The sequence below is a fragment of the Lynx canadensis genome, chromosome A1 (assembly GCF_007474595.2).
Source record: "Lynx canadensis isolate LIC74 chromosome A1, mLynCan4.pri.v2, whole genome shotgun sequence".
In the NCBI taxonomy this organism is placed as follows: Eukaryota; Metazoa; Chordata; class Mammalia; order Carnivora; family Felidae; genus Lynx; species Lynx canadensis.
This window is the reverse complement of record NC_044303.2, coordinates 139,782,831-139,807,547: the sequence shown is the minus strand read 5'-3', so window position 1 is coordinate 139,807,547 and position 24,717 is coordinate 139,782,831. Positions and strand designations below refer to the sequence as shown.

Sequence of the window (24,717 nt, the reverse complement as noted above, 5' to 3'; positions counted from 1 at the left end):
GGAGAGGCTGGGGACACAGCAGCAAAGGCTTAGAACTCACCAGCTTCTGTGATGCTGCTAACTGCTCCACAATTGTTCCAACTAACCAGTTTGTGGACTCCAGGAAGCCTACCTACAGGTTGTTGGAGATGCCTCACCTGTAGAACTCCCCACGTAGCTCCTTGGATCTCCCTAATGCTCTGCACACCTCACCCACATACTCCTTCTACTACCCTACTCTGTGGCCAGCTCTCTCTGTGCACTCTCGTGGGCAGCAAAAGTAAGCCTTTGCAGACTTGCTAGTAATCCAACACAGAAAGTTCAATTCTGTAGGATTTCAGGGAACATTTTAGAGAACCCCCCTTGGAAAAACAAAAGCCAATTGGCCTGGCTTCATGGAATCAATAGAAGGCATACAGTTTTAAGAACTCCCCCCAAGAGAAAACAAGAAATGTGCAGCAAATACATCTATAGAAAAAAATCTAAGAAAGCCTCAGAATCCTGAGATGGACTGACTGGTGAAGATGCCTCTTTCAAAGCTGGTTATTCGGAAGATTAGAGGATGTGACTGTCTCTTCAGATGTGAAAATAGCAATGCAAGACTTCAAGGAACGTTAACAAATCAGGAAAACATGGCTCCAAGAAGGGAACACAATAATTTTCCAGTAACTGACCCCAAAGAAATGGAAATCTATGAATTGTCTGGCAAAGAACTTAAAATAATGGTTTTAAAGAAGCCCAGCAGTCTACAAGACAACTCAGTAAAATTGGGAAAGTAATACATGAACAAAACTAGAGGTCCAACAGAGAGACAGAAATCTTAAAAAAGAACCTTTTGTTTACATAAAGATATATACTCAAATGTTCACAGTGGCTTTATTCATAATAGCCAGAAACTGGAAAGAACCCAAATGTCTCCCAACTGATAAATAAATAGACGGATACACAGATACATCATTAAAAGGAACAAACTATTTTTTCTTAGAAACATCTTTACTACAAGTGTCCTTCAATACCACATACATTGCAAATGATATGTGATTTCCATTCCCTGAAGTAACACTCTTCTCATCATACCTAGCAAGTAGCATTCTTTTTTTTTTTTTTTTAATTTTGTTTTTTCAACGTTTATTTATTTTTGGGACAGAGAGAGACAGAGCATGAACGGGGGAGGGGCAGAGAGAGAGGGAGACACAGAATTGGAAACAGGCTCCAGGCTCTGAGCCGTCAGCCCAGAGCCTGACGCGGGGCTCGAACTCACGGACCGCGAGATCGTGACCTGGCTGAAGTCGGACGCTTAACCGACTGCGCCACCCAGGCGCCCCGCAAGTAGCATTCTTAGAAACATCTTCATTACAGGCGTTCCTGAACATGTCTGTCTGCGTGGCAGAATAGGTGTAACTTCCATTCATTGTTATAACACTGTTCCCATACCAGCTAGCAAGTAGCCAGATGAAACCATCGATACAGCAATATGGATGAATCTCAGAAACATCATGCTAACTTAAGCCACACACAAAAAAGACTGTATACTGTATGATTCCATTCATATGAAATACTACAAAAGGCAAAATTTATAGTGATTGAACCAGATTGCTGAGTGCCAAGGGCCAAAGGGAGGTGGGAAAAGATTGACTGCAGAGAGCCATAATAAATTTTTTTATGATGATGGAATGTTTCTAAGTCATGGTTGTCGTCGTGATTACCCTAGTAAAGCGGATTAAAAAAAAAAAAAAAAAGTTAAGCAAGGGGCCTACTTCTTGGTCACCTAATTTTTGTCAAGCTCTTTGCTCCTCAGGTCCACCCTATCTTATTGCCTGGAGCTCTCTGTTAGCCATTCCTGTTTAGTGCCTTGTGGCCCTGTAGCTGTTCTTTTAGGCATTACTGAAAAATAGCTGTTCAGGGTCCCATTCCAATGAGCTGAGTTCTCTGTTTCCTCGGAACTAATATATTAAATGAATCCATGTTAATACATTAAAGGTCAAGGCCTGAGAGGAAGGCCTCATCCTAACACACAGAAGAGTCATTATTTATATGGCATAATTTTTAACTCTAGAAAAGCTTCCTTTGTTAAACAAAACAAAACAAGCTTCCTCTCTCCCCCATATAGTAGTGGAAAGAGGGTATAAGGAATCTGTATTTTTAAATAATTCCACAGGTGACTTTACTGATCACTCAGGCTTAGAAACTACTGGATTGAGGTACTGCTCACCCCTTGTAAAAACAAAACAAAATGCCTTTACTCAGACGGGACTGCTTTCATTAAAGACCCACTAGTATAAGATATTTGACAAGGGCTCACATTTAGTTCTCAAAGATGATAAAAATGAGGTTCAAATGGTAAATAAACTTCTTCAAGGACAGTTAGTAAGTAGCAGGAGTGAGTTCTATATGCTTGACTTGAAAACAAATGTGTTTTCTTTTATGCTATGCTAACCCTGGGCTGATGGAACAAATGAGGGGCTGTCCTTGTCATCTTCACTGGCCCATCTGCTCCTAAGTATCTCTGCTTCTCCATACCTGGACATAAGGAGAAAGAGAAAAGCCACTGACACATAGTATGTCTCTATTTTTAACAAAATCCTGGCCATCTTTTCTTGATCAGGTTTTTCAATGATTTGAATTGCATTCCTCACGCAGATGGACTCATTGGCTATTGCTCACTGAGTTATACTATAAACTAATTAGTAACGTCTTTAACTTTGGTCATTCACTAATTTCTAATATGCAACAACTTTGAGTTATTCAACTTTATATTCTAATATAAATGACTTTGTAAACTTACAAATTCATTTATATTAGAAATCACCCTCCACCCGATGTCACAAGCTCTTGACCTCAGTTTCCTCTTCCTTAAAATGATGGGGTTGGAGTAGATTCTAAGTTGCCTTTTACCTTTAACATATAAGTTATTTAGGACGCATAATAGGTGTGCATAGACATTATTAGAAGGGTTATGGATTCTCATCCTAGCTCATAAAATTTCTTAAACAAGTAACATACCTAAAATATCGTAATGCAGGTTGGAAGAAGACAAAGAGCTCTGTTAAAGAGACAGTAAATCTTGCACCTCATTTTACCTATATTTGCTTCTTAACTGCCCTGAAGGCTGCATATCTGGTACTTTCACGTCATCATGTTTGGTTCTCCTGTGAGGACAGATCAGGCCAAATCAGTGGATCAGTTTACAGTTGTCATATCAAATTTAATCAAAAATTTTCTTGACCAGAGTTTGCCAACTTTTTTGATAGCTTTTTATACTTTGATAACTTTTAATGGTGGTGTCTTAAAACGAAAGCAGAAAGGTGTCTATAGAGATAACCTTGGGAAAATATCTTCTAGGCAGCTGAGATTCTACTACAACATGGAGCAAACCCAAATCAAAAGAATCAAAAGCAGAATACTGCTTTGGATGAAGCAGATGATGAAGAAACGAAAAAGCTGCTGAAATCTTATGATGCTGTTGAGACTGATAATAGAGATGAAAGTAATGCTACAGTCACTGGTATGTGTGGAAGTATTGCCTGCTCTTTTATACAAGTGTATGCCTCTGCTTAGAAAAATAAAATCTTCAGATTTGTAGTGTAAATTGTTTCATGACTGGGGTAGATGTTTTATATGTTTATTAAACTCTTGAAAAGCATTATTTTTAGAAATTAGCATTTCCACATTTGGTTTAATTTATATACCATATGATCCTGTTGGTTTGGAATTATGTGTTGAAATGGAGCCTATATTATTCATTAAACCATTATTAATCTCTAACATTGGGTCTGAGATAGAGATGTAATTGAATCCACACAGATTGGCTTACTCGTAGAGGGGCTGGAAAAGGTTGACATTATACTCAGTCTTTGGAAGTAAGATTCCATTACTTCAAAATTTGTAATGGTACATGTGAAAGTTGGACTGATGCCAACTTTTCAAGAATCTCATGTTCTGATGCCAGAATATGAATTTGTTAAGGAAATATACATGTATACATATGTGTATGTGTGGATATAGTGTAAAGAATATTTCAAGGGAATGTACAGCCAGGCAAAATGTATTAAATGTTGAGGAGAATGAATTGTTCTTCCTTTTCTGTCCTGCTTGACTCATACAAGAAACCCAGGAACATATCTGCCCTTTCTTCCAGTGAGGCAGAAAGATTGGGAAAAGAACCCCTGTCACTTTTCTCCCAGCCTATACTATCCTTAACAATTGTTGATTTTCAAGAGAGGAATCATACTACTGTTATGATTGGTCAGAGCCAAGGATAATCATTGTCTCATATTTTAAAAGTGAGCTAGATCACATGTAGGTCAAGGTCAAGACTGATACAAGGTTTCCTCTTTTCATTACCTGCTACCATATGGTAAATATATAGGGTCAGAGCCTTTCTTAGAGCCCTAGCCATGTATCTCTCCCTCTCCACAGCCGTATTTGGAGTTATTGGGCACTCTGTTATGAAATGCTGTATCAATTCCCACTTGTCTGTTGTTTCTTGTGTGTACATTTCCTTGGTCAGGTACCGTAAAGGGATGAGGGACGTAGGGGAACAATAGTTATATGAAGAAAGGGAATCCAGAATGGGAAAGGATCAGAGACAATGAATCATAGACGTAGTGGTTTAAGAGCACGGATTTTGGAGTCAGATCCGATTTCAATACTAGCTATGTGACATTAAGAAAACTTCCTGAATCCCTCTAAGCTTCACTCTCCTTTTCTGTAAAATGGATAGAATAAACTACCTGTCTTACAGGGCTTGTATGAAGATTAAATAAGATGGCTCAGGAAGAGTTTGACATCTAGCGTGTGATAAGTATTCAGTAAATGTTAGCTGTAATTAAGCAATTGAGAATAAACAATGAGATGCTGCCCCAAATTAAGATATTTTAGTAATTGTAGACTTAATTTATTCTTTCCATTCCTGTCACCATTAAAATTGATAAAATGAAGCTAAATTTTTACACATTCTTATTATATTTTCTAATTTTAATTTTTAAAGTCAAAATTCCTGCTGCCCGACCAAAAAGACATAAACAGTGTTTTAGTGACGACTGCAAAAGTGTTGATCCACCTTTTCTTTCACACAGAGAAAAAACAAGAGAAAGCCATCCTGTGGTGAGTGAAGTTGAAATCCTTTAAGTTTTCAGCTTAGAAAATGCCATTCTTTGGGCTAGTCAGTCATTAACTGTTGGCAGTACTCTTTCCATTTTAAGAATGCACAGGTTGAAAATATTTTTTGTCACAAGAAAATAAGATAGCTAATTGAACAAAATGAGCCAAGAAAATATGTTGTGTAGTTAACTCACTTATCTGCACTGAATACAGAATATGGATTAGCTGCTATTGTTTACACCTAGGTTGGGTTCTTTAGCTACTTCTAGTCCCATGGACCCTGCCACTATCATAGTGTGTCTTCACCCATCCACTCCCAAAAAATGTCTAGGATTCATAGTGGGTAAAAAAGGACCCTGGACTCCAGACAGAAAAGAGGAAAGCAACCTGGGTTAGCCAATCTGGATATCGCATGGTTTATAGTGGTAGTGTTTGCTGTATCTGAAACTCCTCATATAAAAATATATTTTTACAAAAATAACATAGTATTTGCTCAATAAAAAATGTTAATTGATAAGATTGTGTAACATGATAAGAACACAAAGCTTACTAGAAACTAACTTCTTAAGTGAAGTACAATGAAATACTATTTTGAAGAGAAGTTAGACTTCTCTTATATGCTTTCTGTTAGTCATTGTAGAGAAGACAGTATTATTCTTTGAACTTCAACTATTGTTAATCAACTAATTTATAGCATAAATATTTTAAGTTGTATTAAAACTAAATTGCATTTGCCTTAGCACTTTGAAAATGATTTACGTTGGTTCCTAGTATCTGTTAATAATGGACAGAAAGTCACCTGTCAATCTAATTGTCACTCCCTTATAGATAATCTTGTAGCTTTTATGTTCTCCAGTTTCACTAAGTTGTGTCTAAATGTGGAGCATTTTATTAATTAAACTCAGGCCTAGAAATACTCCTTTAATGTGAAAGCACATTTCTCATTTGTATTCCAGAAACTTTCAGTCTTTATACCTTTGAAAATTGCCTCTCCTCCATCTCAGTAATTTTCTTTTTTCTTTTTTTTTTTTGAACTTCTGTTTAGATGTTGGTTAGACTAGTCTTAATATCTTCTAGTATCTTTTTCATATTTTCCATCTCTTTAACTTTCCACACTATATTCTGTGTGCTATCCTTTGACCTCTCTCCTGCTTCATTATTTCTCTCCTCAAATATTTCTCCTCTATTTAACCCATATTTCTACTCTCTTTAACTCATATGTTGAAACTTTAATTTAAATGACTCTTTTATTTCTAGAAATTCTTTGCTTTTCGAATTTTTGTTTTAAAGAAAGAACAAAATAAAACTAAAAGGAATTTTAAGGTCTCTTCCTGAGTCTCACATGATAACATGATTCTTTATGTGGTTTTTAATTTTTTGTTATGATTTCATTTCATTGAGGACCGATTACTATGGGAATTTTGGTGTGCCTAGGCTTCGTGTTTAACATTTGCCTCTTCTGGGGCCCTTAGAAGTTTATCAGCTTCACACAAGTTTTTATGCTCATTTCTCAGTTTGAGTTCCTGAACCACACAAATTATATAAATTTAGTTCTTACACACATGTATAGTATAGGCTTGAGTCTCTGATTTTCTTTTTCTTTTTTTTTTAATGTTTTTATTTATTTTTGAGACAGAGAGAGACAAAGCATGAGCAGGGGAGGGGCAGAGAGAGAGACACACACACAGAGTCGGAAGCAGACTCCAGGCTCTAAGCTGTCAGCACAGAGCCCCATGCAGGGCTCGAACCCACAGACTCTGAGATCATGACCTGAGCCAAAGTTGGATGCTCAACCGACTGAGTCACCCAGGTGCCCCTAAAAAGAAAACCAACTTTAAAAAAGAAAAACTCTGCTGCAAACCTGATCTGTCTTCCCTTGTATGTTAGGGACTTTTTTTACCTTGCTGCTTTCATGATTCTCTCCTTGCCTGAGTATTTTGTGAATTTGACTATGATATGCCTTGTTGATGGTCGGTTTTTGTTGAATCTAATGCTCAACATCACTCATCATCAGGGAAATACAAATCAAAACCACAATGAGATACCACCTCACCTGTCAGAATGGCTAACATTAACAAGTCAGGCGACAACAGATGTTGGCGAGGATGCGGAGAAAGAGGATCTCTTTTGCATTCTTGGTGGTAATGCAAGCTGGCGCAGCCACTCTGGAAAACAGTATGGAGGTTCCTCAAAAAACTAAAAAGAGAACTACCGTAGGACCCAGCAATAGCACTACTAGGCATTTTTCCAAGGGATACAGGTGTGCTGTTTCTAAGGGACACATGCACCCCTATGTTTATAGCAGCAGTAGCAACAATAGCCAAAGTATGGAAAGGCCCAAATGTCCATTGATGGATGAATGGATAAAGAAGATGTGGTATATATATATACAATGGAGTATTACTTGGCAATCAGAAAGAATGAAATCTTGCCATGTGCAAATATGTGGATGGAACTGGAGGGTATTATGCTAAGTGAAATTAGAGAAAGACAAACATCATATGACTTCACTCATATGAGGACTTTAAGAGACAAAACAGATGAACATAAGGGAAGGGAAACAAAAATAATATAAAAACAGGAGGGGGACAAAACAGAAGAGACTCTTAAATACAGAGAACAAACAGGGTTACTGGAGGGGTTGTGGGACAGGGATGGAGTAAATGGGTAAAGGGCATTAAGGAATCTACTCCTGAAATCATTGTTGCACTATATGCTAACTAACTTGGATGTAAATTTAAAAAAATAAAAAATAAAATTAAAAAAAAAACTAATAAAACTGAATTTCCCAGTCAAAAAAAAAAAAAAAGAAAAAGAAAGAAAGAAAAACTCGAAAGAAATATAAGGACTTTAAAGTCATTAAGAATCTTTTGTAAATGTGAACTTTTAAGTGTTGGAAACTTCAAATCACATTGGGGATGGGGTGACCCTATGGCCAGATAGAAAGGAAATGAGATGATTTTAGTTTGGTGCTACCTTGTAACACCATCAAATCAAAATATGTAGGCAGCCTCCTCTATACCCATGTAGACGAAGTACAGAAGTGATAACAATACTAATAGTTGGTATTCACTGAGTACTTATCATATGACAGACTCTCCCCAAATACATTTCTGTTAAGTAGCAGTACCAGAACTAAAGCAATGCCAGGCAGTCTGGCTACAGAGCCTGTGCTTCTAACCACTGTGCCATATTGTACAGAATTGTAAAGGTGTCAGAGACAAAGATGGTCCTACCACAGTAAAAATAGGAAATTGGAGTAAAATTTTCATGAAGCTTTTAGTAAGCACAATATAAACTATGTAAAGCTGCTTATTCCAAAGACAGATCCTAGGTTGAGTTTTTTGTTGTGCTTTTTTTTTTTTTAAGGTAAACAACAAGTAATGAAGGACTAAAGAAGAGGTTCTTGGGGGGAAGATTATGCTGGACCCTCCATGGTGGAAGGTGTAGCTTGTGTGGAGTTAAAGGTTATTGCCCATAGTGGCCAAGACTGAGTGCATCCACAATATGAGCAAAAGAGAAAGGAAAATCACCTCCAGAAAGTGTTTTCTTTATCCTGACCTGTAGGTAGAGGCATAGCCAGTTCAGACCTTTAGTTTGCTTTTATAGCCATTTGGTATAAAAAGAGATAAATCTCATTTGTTTGTTTTGCATATTTATATTTTATAGTTCTGCTTTGATGCATTTCATAAATGACAGCAGTGAGATTGCTTTTCCACATAATTGGATGCGTTTATTATGTGCATTTTTCATGTCCCTTGTAGGCACCAAAGTAGAATTTCAGGGCAGTATACTTCAGAAGGCTTTGAGGACTGACACATTTTTTAAATGAATGTATATTGAGAATATATTAAAGAATAGATAATATGAGTCAGTCCATCAGTTTTCATTTATTGAGCACCAGCTATATATCCAACAGTTTGGAAATCATTCACAAATATAAAAGCTATGCTCCTGCCTATAGATCTTATTATTTTGAGGGAGAACTATAATATGTAAGATATTATATATATTAATGCTAAGTTTTGTAGCACTGCAATTCCTAAGTAATTCTGAGAAAGGAGAAATCAGTATGAATTAGATTTGTCAGAGGTTTCATGTATGAGATGGGTTTTATATAATAAGCAGTATTTATTGAATTCTTACTTTGCAGTGGCCCTGTCCTAAGCATTTTACATGTGTTAGTCTGTTCAGGCAAGGAGAGGACAAGTAACTTGCTAGAGCCCCCCAGCTAGGAAGAAGTGAAGCCAGAGCACACCCAGGCAGCCTAGTTCCAGAATCGACTCCATGATTACATCTCTCATAGGAAAGAGGTGGATCTGGGCAAAGTTAACTGAAGGCATTCCAGGCAACACAGTCACTACTGACAAGGGCGTGGGGAGGGGGCCTTAAATCCCATTTGTGAATTTTTGAGAGAGTAGTGTTTTGTATTTTAAGATTATGTGTGAGATTTTAATAGTGTGCAGTGATAGTCACAGAGCCTTAAAGTAAACTTGTTGCATATATGTGGTCTTTAAATATCATGTGCTCTCAGTTGTTCTTGTTTCACCTACAGCTATGATTGTAACAGAAGTCAGTGAGAAATTGTGATTCTTTATACGGTTGCTACTCTTACAGTCTTTTTGCCAGGAGTAGATCTGCTACATAAATCAAAACATTTAAGTTTACTTTTCCCCTCAAGTATGCAACATTTATACAGGTAAACAAAGCATGAACACATTTTGAACATAAAGCAAAATAAGCTTTGTAGCAGCACTTTCTTTAGCACTTTTGCTGTGCATTTGACAATTGCATATCAGAGAGAAATACCTACCTTCTTGTAATGAAGTTTTTAATATTTTTATCTGATAGCATCATACCATCAGTACCATTCTACAAGACATAGAAGAAAAACAAGAAAGTTTACTAGAATTTGAAATAAGAACCCCTGAAGATGCAGGTAAGTATGCACCCATACTCAAGTTTGATTATTTCGTACATCCAAGGTCATTCCTACCTCAACTTCTTACGGTACATGTTTATGTCAAAGCTTACAGTGGCTGAAAGTAGCCTTTTTTTTGTGATGGTAAAGTGCCAGAAATGAGCATCAGAAGTCATTTATGCAAACCAGTAGTTAGTGTACTTGTTGATCAAGATACTTCTAAGACTCAAAGTATAGCATAAGTAACGTGAGAGACACTTGAAACAATGATCAGAGATAAGCCACTACTGGTGATATGTTTAGATGAAGATGTGAAGAAAAAAAGAAAGCACAATATAGTGACTAGGGAGGAGATTATGTTATTCCCTGCAGCTATGGTAGCCCTTTAAAAACAGATCTGCAGAGGAATATGCAGTTGTGACTCAAGTAGGGCAAATCCTCAGACCTTTCAGATGAGCAGATACACCAGGTAAGTATCTTAGCATAGATGTCTTCCTGTTTACAAAACACAAGTGATTCAAAATAGTAAATTTTTTTTTTTTTAATTTTTTTTTTCAACGTTTATTTATTTTTGGGACAGAGAGAGACAGAGCATGAATGGGGGAGGGGCAGAGAGAGAGAGGGAGACACAGAATCGGAAACAGGCTCCAGGCTCCGAGCCATCAGCCCAGAGCCCGACGCGGGGCTCGAACTCACGGACCGCGAGATCGTGACCTGGCTGAAGTCGGACGCTCAACCGACTGCGCCACCCAGGCGCCCCCAAAATAGTAAATTTGACTTTGATCCCTGACCTACTAATCGGAATTTCTCAAAAGTTCACTGAATATTTGTAAATCTTTGATAGCTCACAGTTGTGTTTTCATGAGTTAACGATTACAAGGTAAAAATTGGGTCTTGATAGATTTAGATCTGAATGTTTAAGTAGTTAAAAGTATCTCCTCAATCTTTAATGTAATAGGATACAGCTATTCATCTCTTATCCTAGTTCATACTGTACAGTCTTTTAAAAAATTATTTCCTTTTAAATTATACCCATTCTTTCATCTTGGCTTAACACATGGTAAACATGTTATGTTTTGAGGAAAATAATACAAAATACTGAAATGTATACTCCCAAACAAATTGTGAATAGTTCATATATTTTATTTAGTATTTATAATACCTTATATACCTAAGATGAATTTTCCAATTAAAAAATCTTTTATTAAAAGGCATATAAATACACTTCAAAAAACCAGGAAAAAAATGTAAAAATACCTACTGTCCCACCACAGTATTTTGTTGTATTTGTTTCCTTTCTTCTAAGAATTTGGTTATGCAGTGACACCTCAATAAAATTATTAAAAACATAGTTTAGATCATGCTAAACTTGCCAACTTTACATTTTCTCTCTAGAGCCATTATTCTTAGTGGTTTACCTAGTATCCTATTTTGTAAATGTTCCAGGGCTTAATTTTTCCGTTTTTCTTGAGCATTTACATTTTTCTACTTCTTTGCTATTTTATAGTATATAGCTTTTGAATTTAGGACTGTCTTCATAGGAATGATTTGGAACTACTGGCTCAAAAATTTATAAACATTTTAAAATCTATTAATTTGTATTGATAAATTATTTCATAAAGTATTAGATATTAATTTAATTTGCACTTTCCCCAACACACATTAGTGTTTGTTTTCCTTTACACTGCTAATAGCAACAGTATTTTCATTTAAATTAATTTTACCAGTTTACTTTTTATTTATTTTTGGGACAGAGAGAGACAGAGCATGAACGGGGGAGGGGCAGAGAGAGAGGGAGACACAGAATCGGAAACAGGCTCCAGGCTCTGAGCCATCAGCCCAGAGCCCGACGCGGGGCTCGAACTCACGGACCGCGAGATCGTGACCTGGCTGAAGTCGGACGCTTAACCGACTGCGCCACCCAGGCGCCCCAATTTTACCAGTTTAATGAGAAAAATGTGCCTCATATTTTCACTTACCTTATTATTATTGGTATTTTTTCTCTAGTTTTTTTTTTCCTGCTTTGTGAATTGACTGTTCCTGTTTCTCTGTTAATAAGTTGGAGCCATTTTGTACAATCAAGTTATTGACTCTTTTTCTGCCATAACTGCTGCAAATATGTTTTTCAGCCAAACTGTCTTTTTATGCTTAAGTACATACATTTTCAAATTCTGTATAATAAAACGTATCAGCCTTTTTCCTTTGCTATTTCTTTTAATGCTTTTAAGATTAGAAACTTTTCTTCCCTCCCCATCCCTAGGCTTTGTAAATTAATTTTATTCTTTTATGACCAATACATTGACTAGTCAGGACCCCTTTATCTTCATCCCATTGCCCCTTTAAGGGAGGAACGGTAAGGCAACGGGACTCTAGAGTTCTTGGCTAGCAGTTGCTAGCCTAAATACTAGGCTAAATACTGACTGCTACTGACTCCATCAGTCTTTGGCGGATGTCTAAAACTTAGTCTCTTCAGAGCAATTTTCTGAGGCTTTTCTGAACTTGTATATGGCTCCTGTGGTGTGGCAGGGCAGTGCACATTTTCCTTTCCCTGGCTCCTCTTTGTCTTCTGTCAGCTGCTGTTGCTGCTGTTTTTTTGTTGGTTTTGTTGTTGTTGTTTTTGTTTTGTTTTGTTTTTTGGTGGTCCACCTACACAGACTCTCTCTCAGGTAGAAGTCTCCATAGTCAGTCTCACAGGCACAGGGCAGGCTCCATACCAAGTCTGCAGGATCCTGGCACTTTGGACCTGTGGTTAGAAAGGAGAACAGTTAACTTTCAGCACAAGAGCAACTCTCCCTTTTCCCTGGTGTCCACATGTCTTGTCTTGCAGGGCCTCAACCTCTAGATTTCAAAGGAGGAAGCCAGGTGTGAGTCCATTATCACCTCAAAAGAAAGTTATTACTCTCTTCAACAGTTCTTTGAGAAACTGCCCTCCTTAGGCTTGAGACAGAGAGAAACCTCACCTCTCAGTCTGGCTGTTGAGAATGGAGATTCCCATCCAGTTGAGCAATAGCTCTCTGAAGAAGTGTCTTTACAAATTCACCACTTCCTTATTCTGACACCTTTTATATCTGTGATTTGGCTGAGGAGTCCAGGAATAACAGATCCCATTTTGTACATTTTTCTGTAGGTTTTTCTTTTCTTTTTTCTTTTAATTTTTTTTAACACTTATTTATTATTGAGAGACAGAGAGACACAGAGTGTGAGCAGGGGAGGGGTAGAAAGAGGGGGAGACACAGAATCTGAAGTAGGCTCCAGGCTCCAAGCTGTCAGCACAGAACCCGATGCGGGGCTCAAACTCACAAACCATGAGACCATGACCTGAGCCAAAGTTGGACGCTTAACCAACTAAACCACCCAGGTGCCCCTTCTGTAGGTTTTTCTTATCGATGTCTTGTATTCACTTTGATGTCAGAAACCTTAGTGCCTCAACCAAACTGACCAAAAAGATGTTTACTTTAAACATTTTGTATATTGGTTTTTTCCTATGCATTTCAACTCTGCTCTTCATTTGAAATCTATTTTCCACACGTGGCACAAGATGAGGATAGAATAGAGTCCCCCACCCCCACATAACTGTTCCATTTCCCTCCTCTTATCTGTTGAATCATTTCTGTCATCCTCATTCTTTATTATCATATATTAAAATCTTACATATATTAGAGCGATTCTAGGTTCTCCCTAAGATACCACTGATTAATGTATCTGATAAATAAGTATATAGTGTCAAGTTACATGTAAAATTCTTCCTATCCTTTTTTATAGAAATACATAGAATTTTCTTGATGACTATGATAATGTTATTTTTACCTGTGATTTAAAATTCAAGTGCGTGATGGGCAGAAACTACTCTGGGAACACTGACTCTTTACTGATCAAGTCATTTGTCTGATTTGCAAAGGAAAGTTCTGGAAAAAATTTCAACTCTGAACTTCATGTCATTTCCCACCACTGATTTTCTCTATGTTATCTAGAAAAATATGCATTGGTCTAAAATAATTAGGGAAAAAATGTAAGAAACAAAGCCAAAAGTAAAATAAAATAAAATAAAATTAAATTAAATTAAATTAAATTAAATTAAATTAAAAAAAGTCATTTAAAAGAAAATGTATTCATCTAAGCCTTTCCATTTACTACTTGGGAATGTGGACTTGGACATAATTGGCATTTGTGTGTAAATCTTGTGGACTTGTGATGGATGGGGCAGAGCATGATGCTGTTACTTAGGAAGCAGTGGAAGAAAATAGGAAAATTTTAAGTAATTATTATAAAAATAATTATATATAGATCTATGTGAACTTAGATATCATACAGCCCTATCTAAATGCTAAGTGTAAAGAACAAGAACTGATGGCATGATTCTTATTGTTAGGTAAATATAATAAATAGTTACATATAGTATAAATATATAGAACAATGCATTAAATAAATACACAATTAAAAAAAAATTGACACACACAAACAGGTACCCTGCTACCAAAGTATTTTTTTTTCAAATCAAGAATAGATCTTTTCTTTATTCTTTTTTTTAAAATATAATTTATTGTCAAATTGGTTTCCATACAACACCCAGTGTTCATCCCAACAAGTGCCCTCCCAAAGTATTAACAGTAGTCTCTTTTGTGGAGTAAAAAAGAGGAGAAACAGGGGGTGAAAGTGGGATACTCTTTTTTACTTTTCTTCTGTGTAAACATTCATATTATTTGAAAATTTTTCTTACAATGTGTTCCTTTTGTGTTTTAAAAAGTAAGTTTAACAAAATATTTATTTCCTACCCTCATTTCACAAATAAGAAAAGTAACCAAAGGGGTCATATGTCTTGTCCAGAGTCACAGAACTTAGTGGAGTAGCAGGATTAGAACTCAAGCTGGCCTGCCCTCTTCAGGGTACTTCCATAGGGTGGCATAATTCAATGAGTCTTGGTTTATATATCTGGGCCATTGATACTGGGGAGCAGCGTAGGGAAATAAATTTTTTAAAATTTAACAGTAAGGCTGAGTCCTCTGTGATCAAATGTAACAATTGCTATCTCTCAGTTAACTTTTTATTTTATTACCATGTTTCCAGAACAATACATTGAAAAGATGTTAGAGATAAAAGAGGTTATGGATAATGTGCTTGCCAAACAGAAGGCAGAAAGGGATGATCTGGCTAAAAAATACAGGTGAGTGAAAAAAGTAGAACTGCTTTAGAATTTTCATAATTTATCCCTTTTTAGCTACAATAGTTAGGTCTGGAATTTTTTAAGAATACAATTGTTGCTTAGGGCCAAAGAATGACCATGAGGTCATCTAATCTATTACCTTCATGGGGAATTGTACTTCCCAGAAAGATATTTTTCTTTTTTATTACTTGAAATATTCAGAAGAGGACATTTTAGTATCTTAAAAAGTTGTCCATAGCCAAGAATTTTATGACAGCCTCTCTGGTCATGAATCCCCAAAATAAATTTCTTTCCATAGTAAACTCAGATTTTTTACACTAAAATTTTTTCTTTTTGCTATCACAAATGTTATCTAAGTGGTGTAACCATGTGTTTTTTTGTGGTTTTGTGTATGTCTTAAACTCTCAGGGCTTTTAAGGGGTTTTATCCTGATTATATTATATCCTCTTCTTTTCCCTTTTTTGATATATTGTTTTCTTGTTTGGGCATATTTTTATTAGTTTTTCATACATAGACTTAGCTACCTATGCCTTCTTTTTTTTTTTTTTCTCATGAGAACTTTTAAGGTTTACTCTCTTAGAACTTTCAAGTATACAATACAGTATTATTAACTGTAGTCACCATGCTATACATTACACCTCCATGACTGACCTATTTTATTACTGGATGTTTGTACCTTTTGACCTGGGGTCAAAATGGGTGAGCCATTTCACCCACCCTCCACCTTCCACCTCTGGCAACCACCAATCTGTTCTCTGTATATATGAGGTCATTTTTTTGTGTTTTGTAGTTTTTTGTTTTTTTAGATTATACATATGAGTGAGACCATACAGTATTTGTTTTTCTCTGTCTGACTTATTTCACTTAACATAATGCTCTCAAGGTCTATGCATGTTGTCAAAAATGACAGGATTTCTTTCTTTTTAATGTCTGAATAATATTCCTCTGTGTGTGTGTGTGTGTGTGTGTATGTGTGTGTGTGTACATTTGCACATTCCACATCTTCTTTATTCAGCCTTTGATGGACACATAGGTTGCTTCCATGTCTTGGCTATTGTTAATAATGCTGCAGTGAATATGGGGTTGCAGTTATCTTTTTGATCTTGTTCCTTATTCACCTGTTATTTTCTAATTTCCTTTATATTCTTTTGTTTAAAGTTTGTTTATTTTTAAGAGAGAGAGTGTGAGTGCTGTGCGTGTGTACCAGTGGGGGAGGGGCAGAAAGAGGGAGCGAGAATCCCAAGCAGGCTCCACGCTGATGCAGGGCTCGATCTTACAAACCGCGAGATCGTGACCTGAGACAAAATCAAAAGTCGGGTGCTTAAATGACTGAGCCACCTGCACCCCTCTAATTTTCTTTATATTCTTATAATCATTTGACATTTTTTTCTGAACTTATTTAAAAATCAGTTTTCTATTTTCATTCACAAATATTTTATCTTCATTTTGCTTTTCTCCCCAGTGAATAAATATTACAGATTATTTCTCTTTTCTGTTTTCCTGTTAGTATAAAGCAAGTGAGCTTATAGGACCTACAGGTAGGTCAATTACCTTTGGAGAAGGTAAACTTTGGAGAAGACTAGCTTCAGTTTTCCTTTATGTTCTATGATTAACAATATACCTGGAGTTTTGGGAAGTTCCCAAGCAGTTGGGTTTGTAGGTGTGTAAGTCCTTATTAATACTGTTGTAAGACTTAAAATCTTGTAATCTTAAAATCATTTTTATTTTCTGTCTGAACTCTGTTTTAAATGTGATATTACTAATTTTTTCTCCTCTGTTCAGCTTCTTGTATTTTATGCTACTAGCTGTTTGCTAATATTTCTTCTTACTGCTTCTTCCACCTACATCTACTATTCACTCTAACATCTGGTCTGCTTGAAGTTCAGTACCAACAACCCTAAACTGTGATACTATTGCTATCCCTTAAAGCAGCTGCTTTAGGGTGATCCCTGAAGGTCACTGAGACCATTTCAAAGGGTGTATGAAGTCACAACTGTTTCTATAATGAAACTTTTTGGCTCTCATTCTCTCATGAGTGTATAATGGAATTTTCTAGAGGCCACATGTGTGGTGCTATCATTATTCTAATAGCCGATGGGATGTATCTTTGTATATTCTTGTGTTTTAAAATTTTCTGTTTTATTTTGTAGAACAGTAAATATTGATAGATAGACCCATATGAAAAAAGGCCTTTTGGGGTCCTCAATAATTTTTAAGAGTATAAAACAGTCATAAAGCCAAAAAGTTTGAGAACTACTGGAAACAAAGAGTCCAGTATCCTGAAGGGCACTGTAGTGTAGATGGGTATAACCAAAAGAAGGGTGTGAAGCAGCCATTTTCTCTCGCTCTCAAGCCCATTGTGGTCACACAGGTTAATGCTTGTCCTGGTAGTCCCTCTGGACCCGAAAGTGCCTCAATACAGGTTCAAAGTACAATTACAGTAATTACTTGATGGATTGACATTTCTCAGGTCCAGCTCAGATATAATTATTCAAAACAGTCTCACTCCTCCATAGCTCTAAGGGAACTTGAGTGGAACTTACTCCCAAATTTTATTTCCCGATACACCTTTCCACTATAAACAGGTAAGCAAACTCTGAATTTAAAAATGGTGTTCCTCCTTCCAACTAAACAATCCACATTTGTTTTTTTTCAGGGTTGACTCACAACTGGTAAATAATATAAATGTGGATAACCACACCATCACCTCCAGAAAAAGGCAGTCTTACTTACCTTAGGAGTCATTTTCCTTTCAGAGGAAATACTTGTGTACTTTGGGCTGATTAAAATTTAAATTGAGACAAAGTATCTTTAAAATCTACATGATTGCTAAAAAAAGTTTTCTATTGTTTTTGGTTTTTTTTTTTCTCTTTCTGTTTCTTTCTCTAGAGTGTCCATAGAATCATTTAAGCAAGGAGTCCTCAGAGAACAACTGGCTAATTTGGCCACAAGACAGAAGAGCCTTTTAGTTGTGGCAAAAAAACAGAAAAAAATTAGCCAGAAAATGCAAAACTATAAAAACATTACATCTGCGTCTGGTCCTGGTTTGAAGAGGCTGCCATCCAGCTCAGAAATCTCTAGTGAAAAGGACAGCCAAAGGCTTACCAGTCTGGGAAATTCAGTGCAGCCCCATTCAGGTTCATGTTCTCCTGTCAGCCTTATTTGTGGAAGCATACAGGAAACACAGTCATCTCTGGAAACGTGGAATGGCAGCCAAAATACCAACACTTGTGTAAATTCAGAGACAGTGAGAAGGGAAGAATTTTTTGGAAATGAGCTGAATTCTAAACAGAATGTCAATGACTGTACCTTGGATGGGTTATCAAAATCCAGACATTCAGATGGCACTAAGAAGATTAAATTACCATCCCAGCCTGTTGCTTTTCTTGCTCAAGCAGAATATTCACAAAAAGAAAATGATCTTACAGAAACTCCAGCCAAAGGGAATGAATCTTACAGTAGTCCTTCAGCAGTAACTGGCACGTTAAATATTTCAGAGACTACAAGCAGACTTGCCGAAAATGATGCCCGTCTATCAACTGTTATTTGCGATCAGGCTCCTACCAATTGTGATCCGAAAAGAGGAAACAGGAAAATAGCTTCCCAGCAGCCACCTAGGGGGACATTAGAATCCTTGGCACACCAAGGGACTGATGCCTTAGGCAGTACTACTGGGCATCAGATGAAATCATATCTTAAAAAATCAGTTTTTGCTGTTCCCCATGCTCATGATGGTGAGAGCTCCTATTCCTCGGGATCTGGCCGTCAACATATTATAAAAAACCCTTTAAACAATAGCACAGCTCCCAGAAAGAAATGTATGCAGATAAAAGATCTGATATTACTAGGAAGAATTAATCCAGGAAATAACATTCTGGAATTCAAAACACAGGTATCCTTTTTTTTTCTCTAAAATCATGTAATTTTATAAATAAGCAAATAAATGTTTCTTTCATAAAGTGTAGGCATTTAGCTCTGATTATGGATGTAGGGTTTGGCTGGGCTTCTTGAATGAAGGGACAAAAACGTTGTATTCTTAGCTAGTGAAATCATGCTTTTGGGTTGCTCTATACATTTTAGTCACTAGCACCTTTGGGCTCTCAGGCCAGAGTTAGTCAATTATATTGGCCCTGGAAGAATTTAAGAACAACATAAAAATAATAAATGGGAGCTATCTTTGGTTCCACAGTTTTAGGAATTACTGTGCACTGCTGAAGCTTACCCAGATAAAGGATAGATATAAATTCATCTTCTATAGAAGTTCAATTTAGAAATAAGAAGTGACTTGGAATTTGGATAAATCTGACTCAATGAAAACAATATCACATATGCATAAAAATCGAAGAAGAAAGGGTACCTGGGTGGCTCAGTCGGTTAGGCGTCCGACTTTAGGTCAGGTCATGATCTCACAGCTAGTGAGTTAGAGCCCTGCTTTGGGCTCTGTGCTGACCGCTCAGAGCCTGGAGCCTGCTTCAGATTGTGTCTCCCTCTCTGTCTGCCCCTCCCCCACTCACACTCTGTGTCTCTCTCTTTCAAAAATAAACTTTTAAAAATTTTTTAATAAATAGAAGAGGAAAAAATTGTTCTACTAGAAAATGCCTACAAAACAGGCATCCTGTCCCCTTTCCCTACATTGACTTTTTGAAAGAGGAATTCAGAATGGCAGTGATTTTAAGAATCCTGGAATGTTTCTTTGCTAACGGACCACCAGTTCAATAGAAATTGGTCCAGGCTAACTGGAATTTAATCTGAATGACCACTGTTTCTAGTCCTTCCACTGCTGGTTAATAAGGCTTTTCCTAGTTAAAAAAACTTTACTTATAAGTTAGGAGCAAAAAAATTAATTTCAAAATTTCACATTGTAGTTTAAAGACCAAATTAGTGGCTTGATCTCAGGTCTCTTGATGTTCCTGTTTGCTTGCCTGTCAACCAGTTACTGCTAAGTAGTACCTACATCAGATTAGCCAGAGAAACTCAGATTTTAGTTAGTAAATTAATTACATTAACTCAAATTTTTGCAGGTGTGGCTACTTCTCTGGAGCAGCTATAATAAAATTTTAATATAACTTTTCATATTTCAGCTATTTCTTAACAGCTTTATTGAGATATAATTAACATATGTATTTAAATTACATATGTTTTTACATATGTATTTACATGGTAAATACATACTATATGTATTTAAATTAAGCATTTTGACAGATTTTGATGTATGTATATATCTGTGAAACCATAACCACAAACAGGTAATGAACATATCCATCACCCCCAAAAGTTTCTTTTTGCAATTTTGTATACCTCCTTCATACTTCTTCCTTCCCATGCTGAACTCCAAATAATTACTGGTCTGCATTATGTCCTTATACTTTTGTTTGCACTTCTAAGAATTCTGTAAAAGTGGAATTACACCATATGTGTTCATTTTTGTCTGGCCTCTTTCTCTGAACATAATTACTTGAGAGTCATCCTCATTAGAGTGTGTATGTATGTACTACAATTTGTCATTTCATCTGTGATAGACATTTAGGTTGTTTCCAGTTGTTGACTATCGCATATAAGCTACTATGGATATTGGTGTACAGATTTCAGTATGACACAGGCTTTTGCTTTTCTTGGGTAAATACCTAGGAGTGGAGTGACTGGATGAAATATGGTAAGTATATATTTAACTTTTAAAAAAACTGCCAAAGTTGTTAGTAACATTTTACATTCCCACCAGCTGTGATGAGTATTGTGGTTCTTCCATATTCTTACTTAGCTAGCATTTAGTATGATCCGTCTGTTAATTTTAGCCATACTAACATATAATGTAGATGTATGTATATAATATGTATATATGTATAGTAGTTTATTATTGTGGTTTTATTTTGCATTTCATAATGATTAGTTATGTTGAGCATCTTTTCGTGTGCTCTTTGCCATCCATACTTATTCTTCGGTGAAGTTCCTTTTCAAATATTTGCCTGTTTTTTTATTGGCTGCTCATTCTCTTATTTGATACATTTTGGATATAAGTCCTTTATCCAATACATACTTTGCAAAAATATTTTCTCCTAATATAGTTTTGCCTTTTCATTCTCTCAAAATTGTGTTATAAAGAACAGAAGTTTAAAATTTTGATGTAGTCCAACTTAGCAATTTGCTCTTTGACTAATTATGTTTTTAGTATCATATCTAAGAAGTCTTTGTCTAACCCAAGGTCACAAAGATTTTCTCCCAGAATTTAGGTCTGTGATCCATTAGTTTCTTTATGTAGTACAGAGCAAGATCCCAATTCATAGTTTTGAATATGGGTATTCAATTCTTCCAGCTACATGTGTTGAAAAAATTGCCCTCTATTGAATTGTCTTTGCACCTTTGTAGAAAATCATTTGTCCATATATGTGCCTATTTCTGGACTCCCTGTTCTGTTTACCTATTTGTCTATCTTACTATGAATACTGTCTTGATTAATGCAGCTCTGTAATAAGGGTTAAAACCAGGTAGTGTTAGTCCTCCAGTTTTGTTCTTCCTTTTTGTAAAGTGTTTTGGCTATTCTAGGTCTTTTGCAATCCCATATGAATTTTAGAGTGAGTTTGTCAGCTTCTTTTTTTTAAAAAAAGGGGATGCTGTCATTTATATTGGTATTGAGCTAAATCTGTAGATGAATTTTGGGACAGATGACATCTCAGCAATATTGAGTTGTCCAAATCATGAACATGATATAGCTCTCTGTTAATTTAGACGTTTTCTGATTTTTCCCAGCAGTTGTAGGAGTCAGTATACAGGTCTTTCATATCTTTTACCAGATTTATCCCTAAGTATTTCATGTTTTTGATAGTAATATATATGATATTTTTTAAATGTCAATTTTTGGTTGTTTATTGCTCACAGGTAGAAATTCAACTGATTTTTGTATATTGAGATGTTATTTTATAATCTTGCTAAACTCACTACTTCCTGTAAATTTTTGTAGAAGTCATTGGATTTTCTACATAGATGATCAAGTTGGCTATGAATAAAGACAGTTTTACTTCTTTCTTTCCATTGTGAATGCTTTTCATTTCTTTTTGTGTAGCTGCACTGGCTAACACCAGTGCAGTATTGAAATAAAACAGTGAGATCACACTTCTGTTTTTTGCCTAAGATGAGACTATGTTTCTTAGAAAAAATTTAGGCTTCCACTGTTAAGTACAATGTTAGCTATAGGTTTTTTCTTAGATGCCCTATATTAGGCTCAGCAAGTTCTTTTCCTAGTTTCTTGAGTGCCTTTATCATGAAAGGGTATTGGATTTTGTCAAATGCTCTTTCCACATCAGTTGTGATGATCATATGGTTTTTGTTTTGTATTCTCTTGATAATGGTGTAGAACATTAATTGATCTTTGGATATTAAACCAACCTTGCATTCCTGGAAAAGCAGATAAATCCCACTTTGTTATGGTATATAATTCTTTTTATATGTTGCTGGATTTGGTTTTCTAACATGTTTTTGAGGATTTTTGCATCCATATTTATTAAAGATATTGGTCTTTAGTTTTCTTGTGTTGTCTTTTGTCTGGTTTGGTATTAAGGTTATACTGATCTTGTGCTCGCTTCGGCAGCACATATACTAAGGTTATACTGATCTCACAAAAATGTTTCTCTTTTTCTATTTTTAGAATATTGGTAATCCAAAATATTAGTATTAAATTCTCTTTAAATGCTTGATAGTAATCAGCAATGAAGCCATCTGTACCTGGATTTTTTTTTCTTTCTATGTACATAGTGTTTGGAGTGTTAATTCAGTCTCTTACAGGTTTTTTCAAATTGTCTATTTCTTCTTGAATCATTTTTGGTAGTTTTATTTTGTTAGAAATTTGTCCATTTTTTGTTATTTATTAGCACAGAATTATTGATAGTTTCTCTTATAATCCCTTTTATTTCAGTGTGGTCAGTAGTAGTGTACTAATTTTCATTGTTGATCTTAGTAATTCGAGTCTTCTCACTTGTTTTCTTGGTCACTGTCACTAAAGTTTTGTCAATTTTGTTAATATTTTCAAAGAATCACTTTGATTTCATTGATTTTTATCGTTCTTCTATTGCCTATTTTATTTATTTCCATTCTAGTATTTATTATTTCCTTTTTTCTGCTTGCTTTGTGTTTAGTTTGCTGTTCTTTTTTCAGTGTCATCATTATAAGTGCAGGTTATTGATTTGAGATTTTTCTTTCTTTTCAATATAGGCATTTACAGCTATAAATTTACTTTTAGCCTACTGCTTTTGCTGCATCCCATCATTTTTGGTGTGTTGTTTGTTTATTCATCTCAAAGTATTTGCCTTTTGATTATGTCTTTAATCCTTTACTTATTTAGGAGTGTGTTGTTTGATTTCCTCATAACTGTGAGTGTTCCATTTTTTTCTTTTATTAATTTCTAATTTCATTCTGTTGCATTTAGAGAGTATACCTAGTATTATTTGAGTCCTTTTAACATTTCTGAGATTAGGGGCACCTGGGTGGCTCAGTCAGTTAAGCGTCCGACCTCAGCTCAGGTCATGATCTCACAGTCTGTGGGTTCGAGCCCTGCGTCGGGCTCTGGGCTGACAGCTCGGAGCCTGGAGCCTGCTTCGAATTCTGTGTCTCCCTCTCTTCCCCCTGCGCCCCCCGCCCCCCGCTCGTGCTCTGTCTCTCTCTGTCTCAAAAAAATAAATAAAAACATTAAAAAAAATTTTTTTAAAGTTTCTGAGATTTACTTTGTGGCTTAACTAGCATGTGGCCCATCCTATGTGCACTTGAGAAGAATAATTATTCTACTGTTGTTAGAAGGTTTTTTATAGATGCCTGTTGGGGTAGTTAGTTTATAATATTGCTCAAGTTTTCTCTTTCCTCATTGATCTTCTGCCTGTTTGTTCTATGTATTATTGAAAGTGGAGTGTTGACAACTATAATATTGTTGAATTGTCTGTTTCGCCCTTTATTTATGTTAATTTTTGCTTCATGTATGTTGGTGCTCTTTTATTAGGTGCATGTGTGTTTATAATTGTTATATTTTCCTGATGCATTAACCTTCTTCTTATTATAAAATGTCTCTTGTTATCTCTAGTAATACTTTTTGTTGTAAAGTGTATTTTGTGTGATATTAGTATAACTGCTGCTGTTTTTTGAGGTTGCTGTCTGCATGATATATCTTTCTCCGTCCTTTCAAGTTCAATTTTCTTGTCTCTTTCAATTTAATCTGTCTTTTATATGCAGCATATAGCATACATCTTGTTTTTCTTTTAACTAAGTCTGACAGCCTCTACTTTTTGAATAAGTTTTTTCATCCACTCTCATTTAATTAACATTATTAATATTACTGGACTTACGTCTGCCATTTTACTTTTTGTTTTTAATGTGTCTCATGTCTTTTTTGTTCCTCTGTGTTTCCTTTATTGCTTTCTTTTGCATTAAGTGAATATTTTCCAGTGTAGCATTTTAGTTTCTTTAGTGACTTTAGTTTCTTTAGTGACTTTTCTTTAGTGACTTTAGTGACATATTTTTTGAAGTATTTCCATAATGCTTATGCTATGATATCTTCACTTATCAGAATCAGCTT

General features: G+C 35.8%; 1 protein-coding gene across 1 annotated transcript in view; it reads left to right on the top strand.

Moving 5' to 3' along the window:
- Positions 1-24,717, top strand: part of ANKRD31 (ankyrin repeat domain 31) — a 144,451-nt gene that overhangs the window by 95,088 nt on the left and 24,646 nt on the right. The window contains exons 19-23 of the mRNA XM_032593356.1: positions 3,322-3,484; positions 4,970-5,085; positions 9,934-10,021; positions 15,068-15,164; positions 18,054-19,056. Coding sequence (XP_032449247.1) covers positions 3,322-3,484; positions 4,970-5,085; positions 9,934-10,021; positions 15,068-15,164; positions 18,054-19,056 — 1,467 coding nt within the window. The remainder of the gene's footprint in view (positions 1-3,321; positions 3,485-4,969; positions 5,086-9,933; positions 10,022-15,067; positions 15,165-18,053; positions 19,057-24,717) is intronic.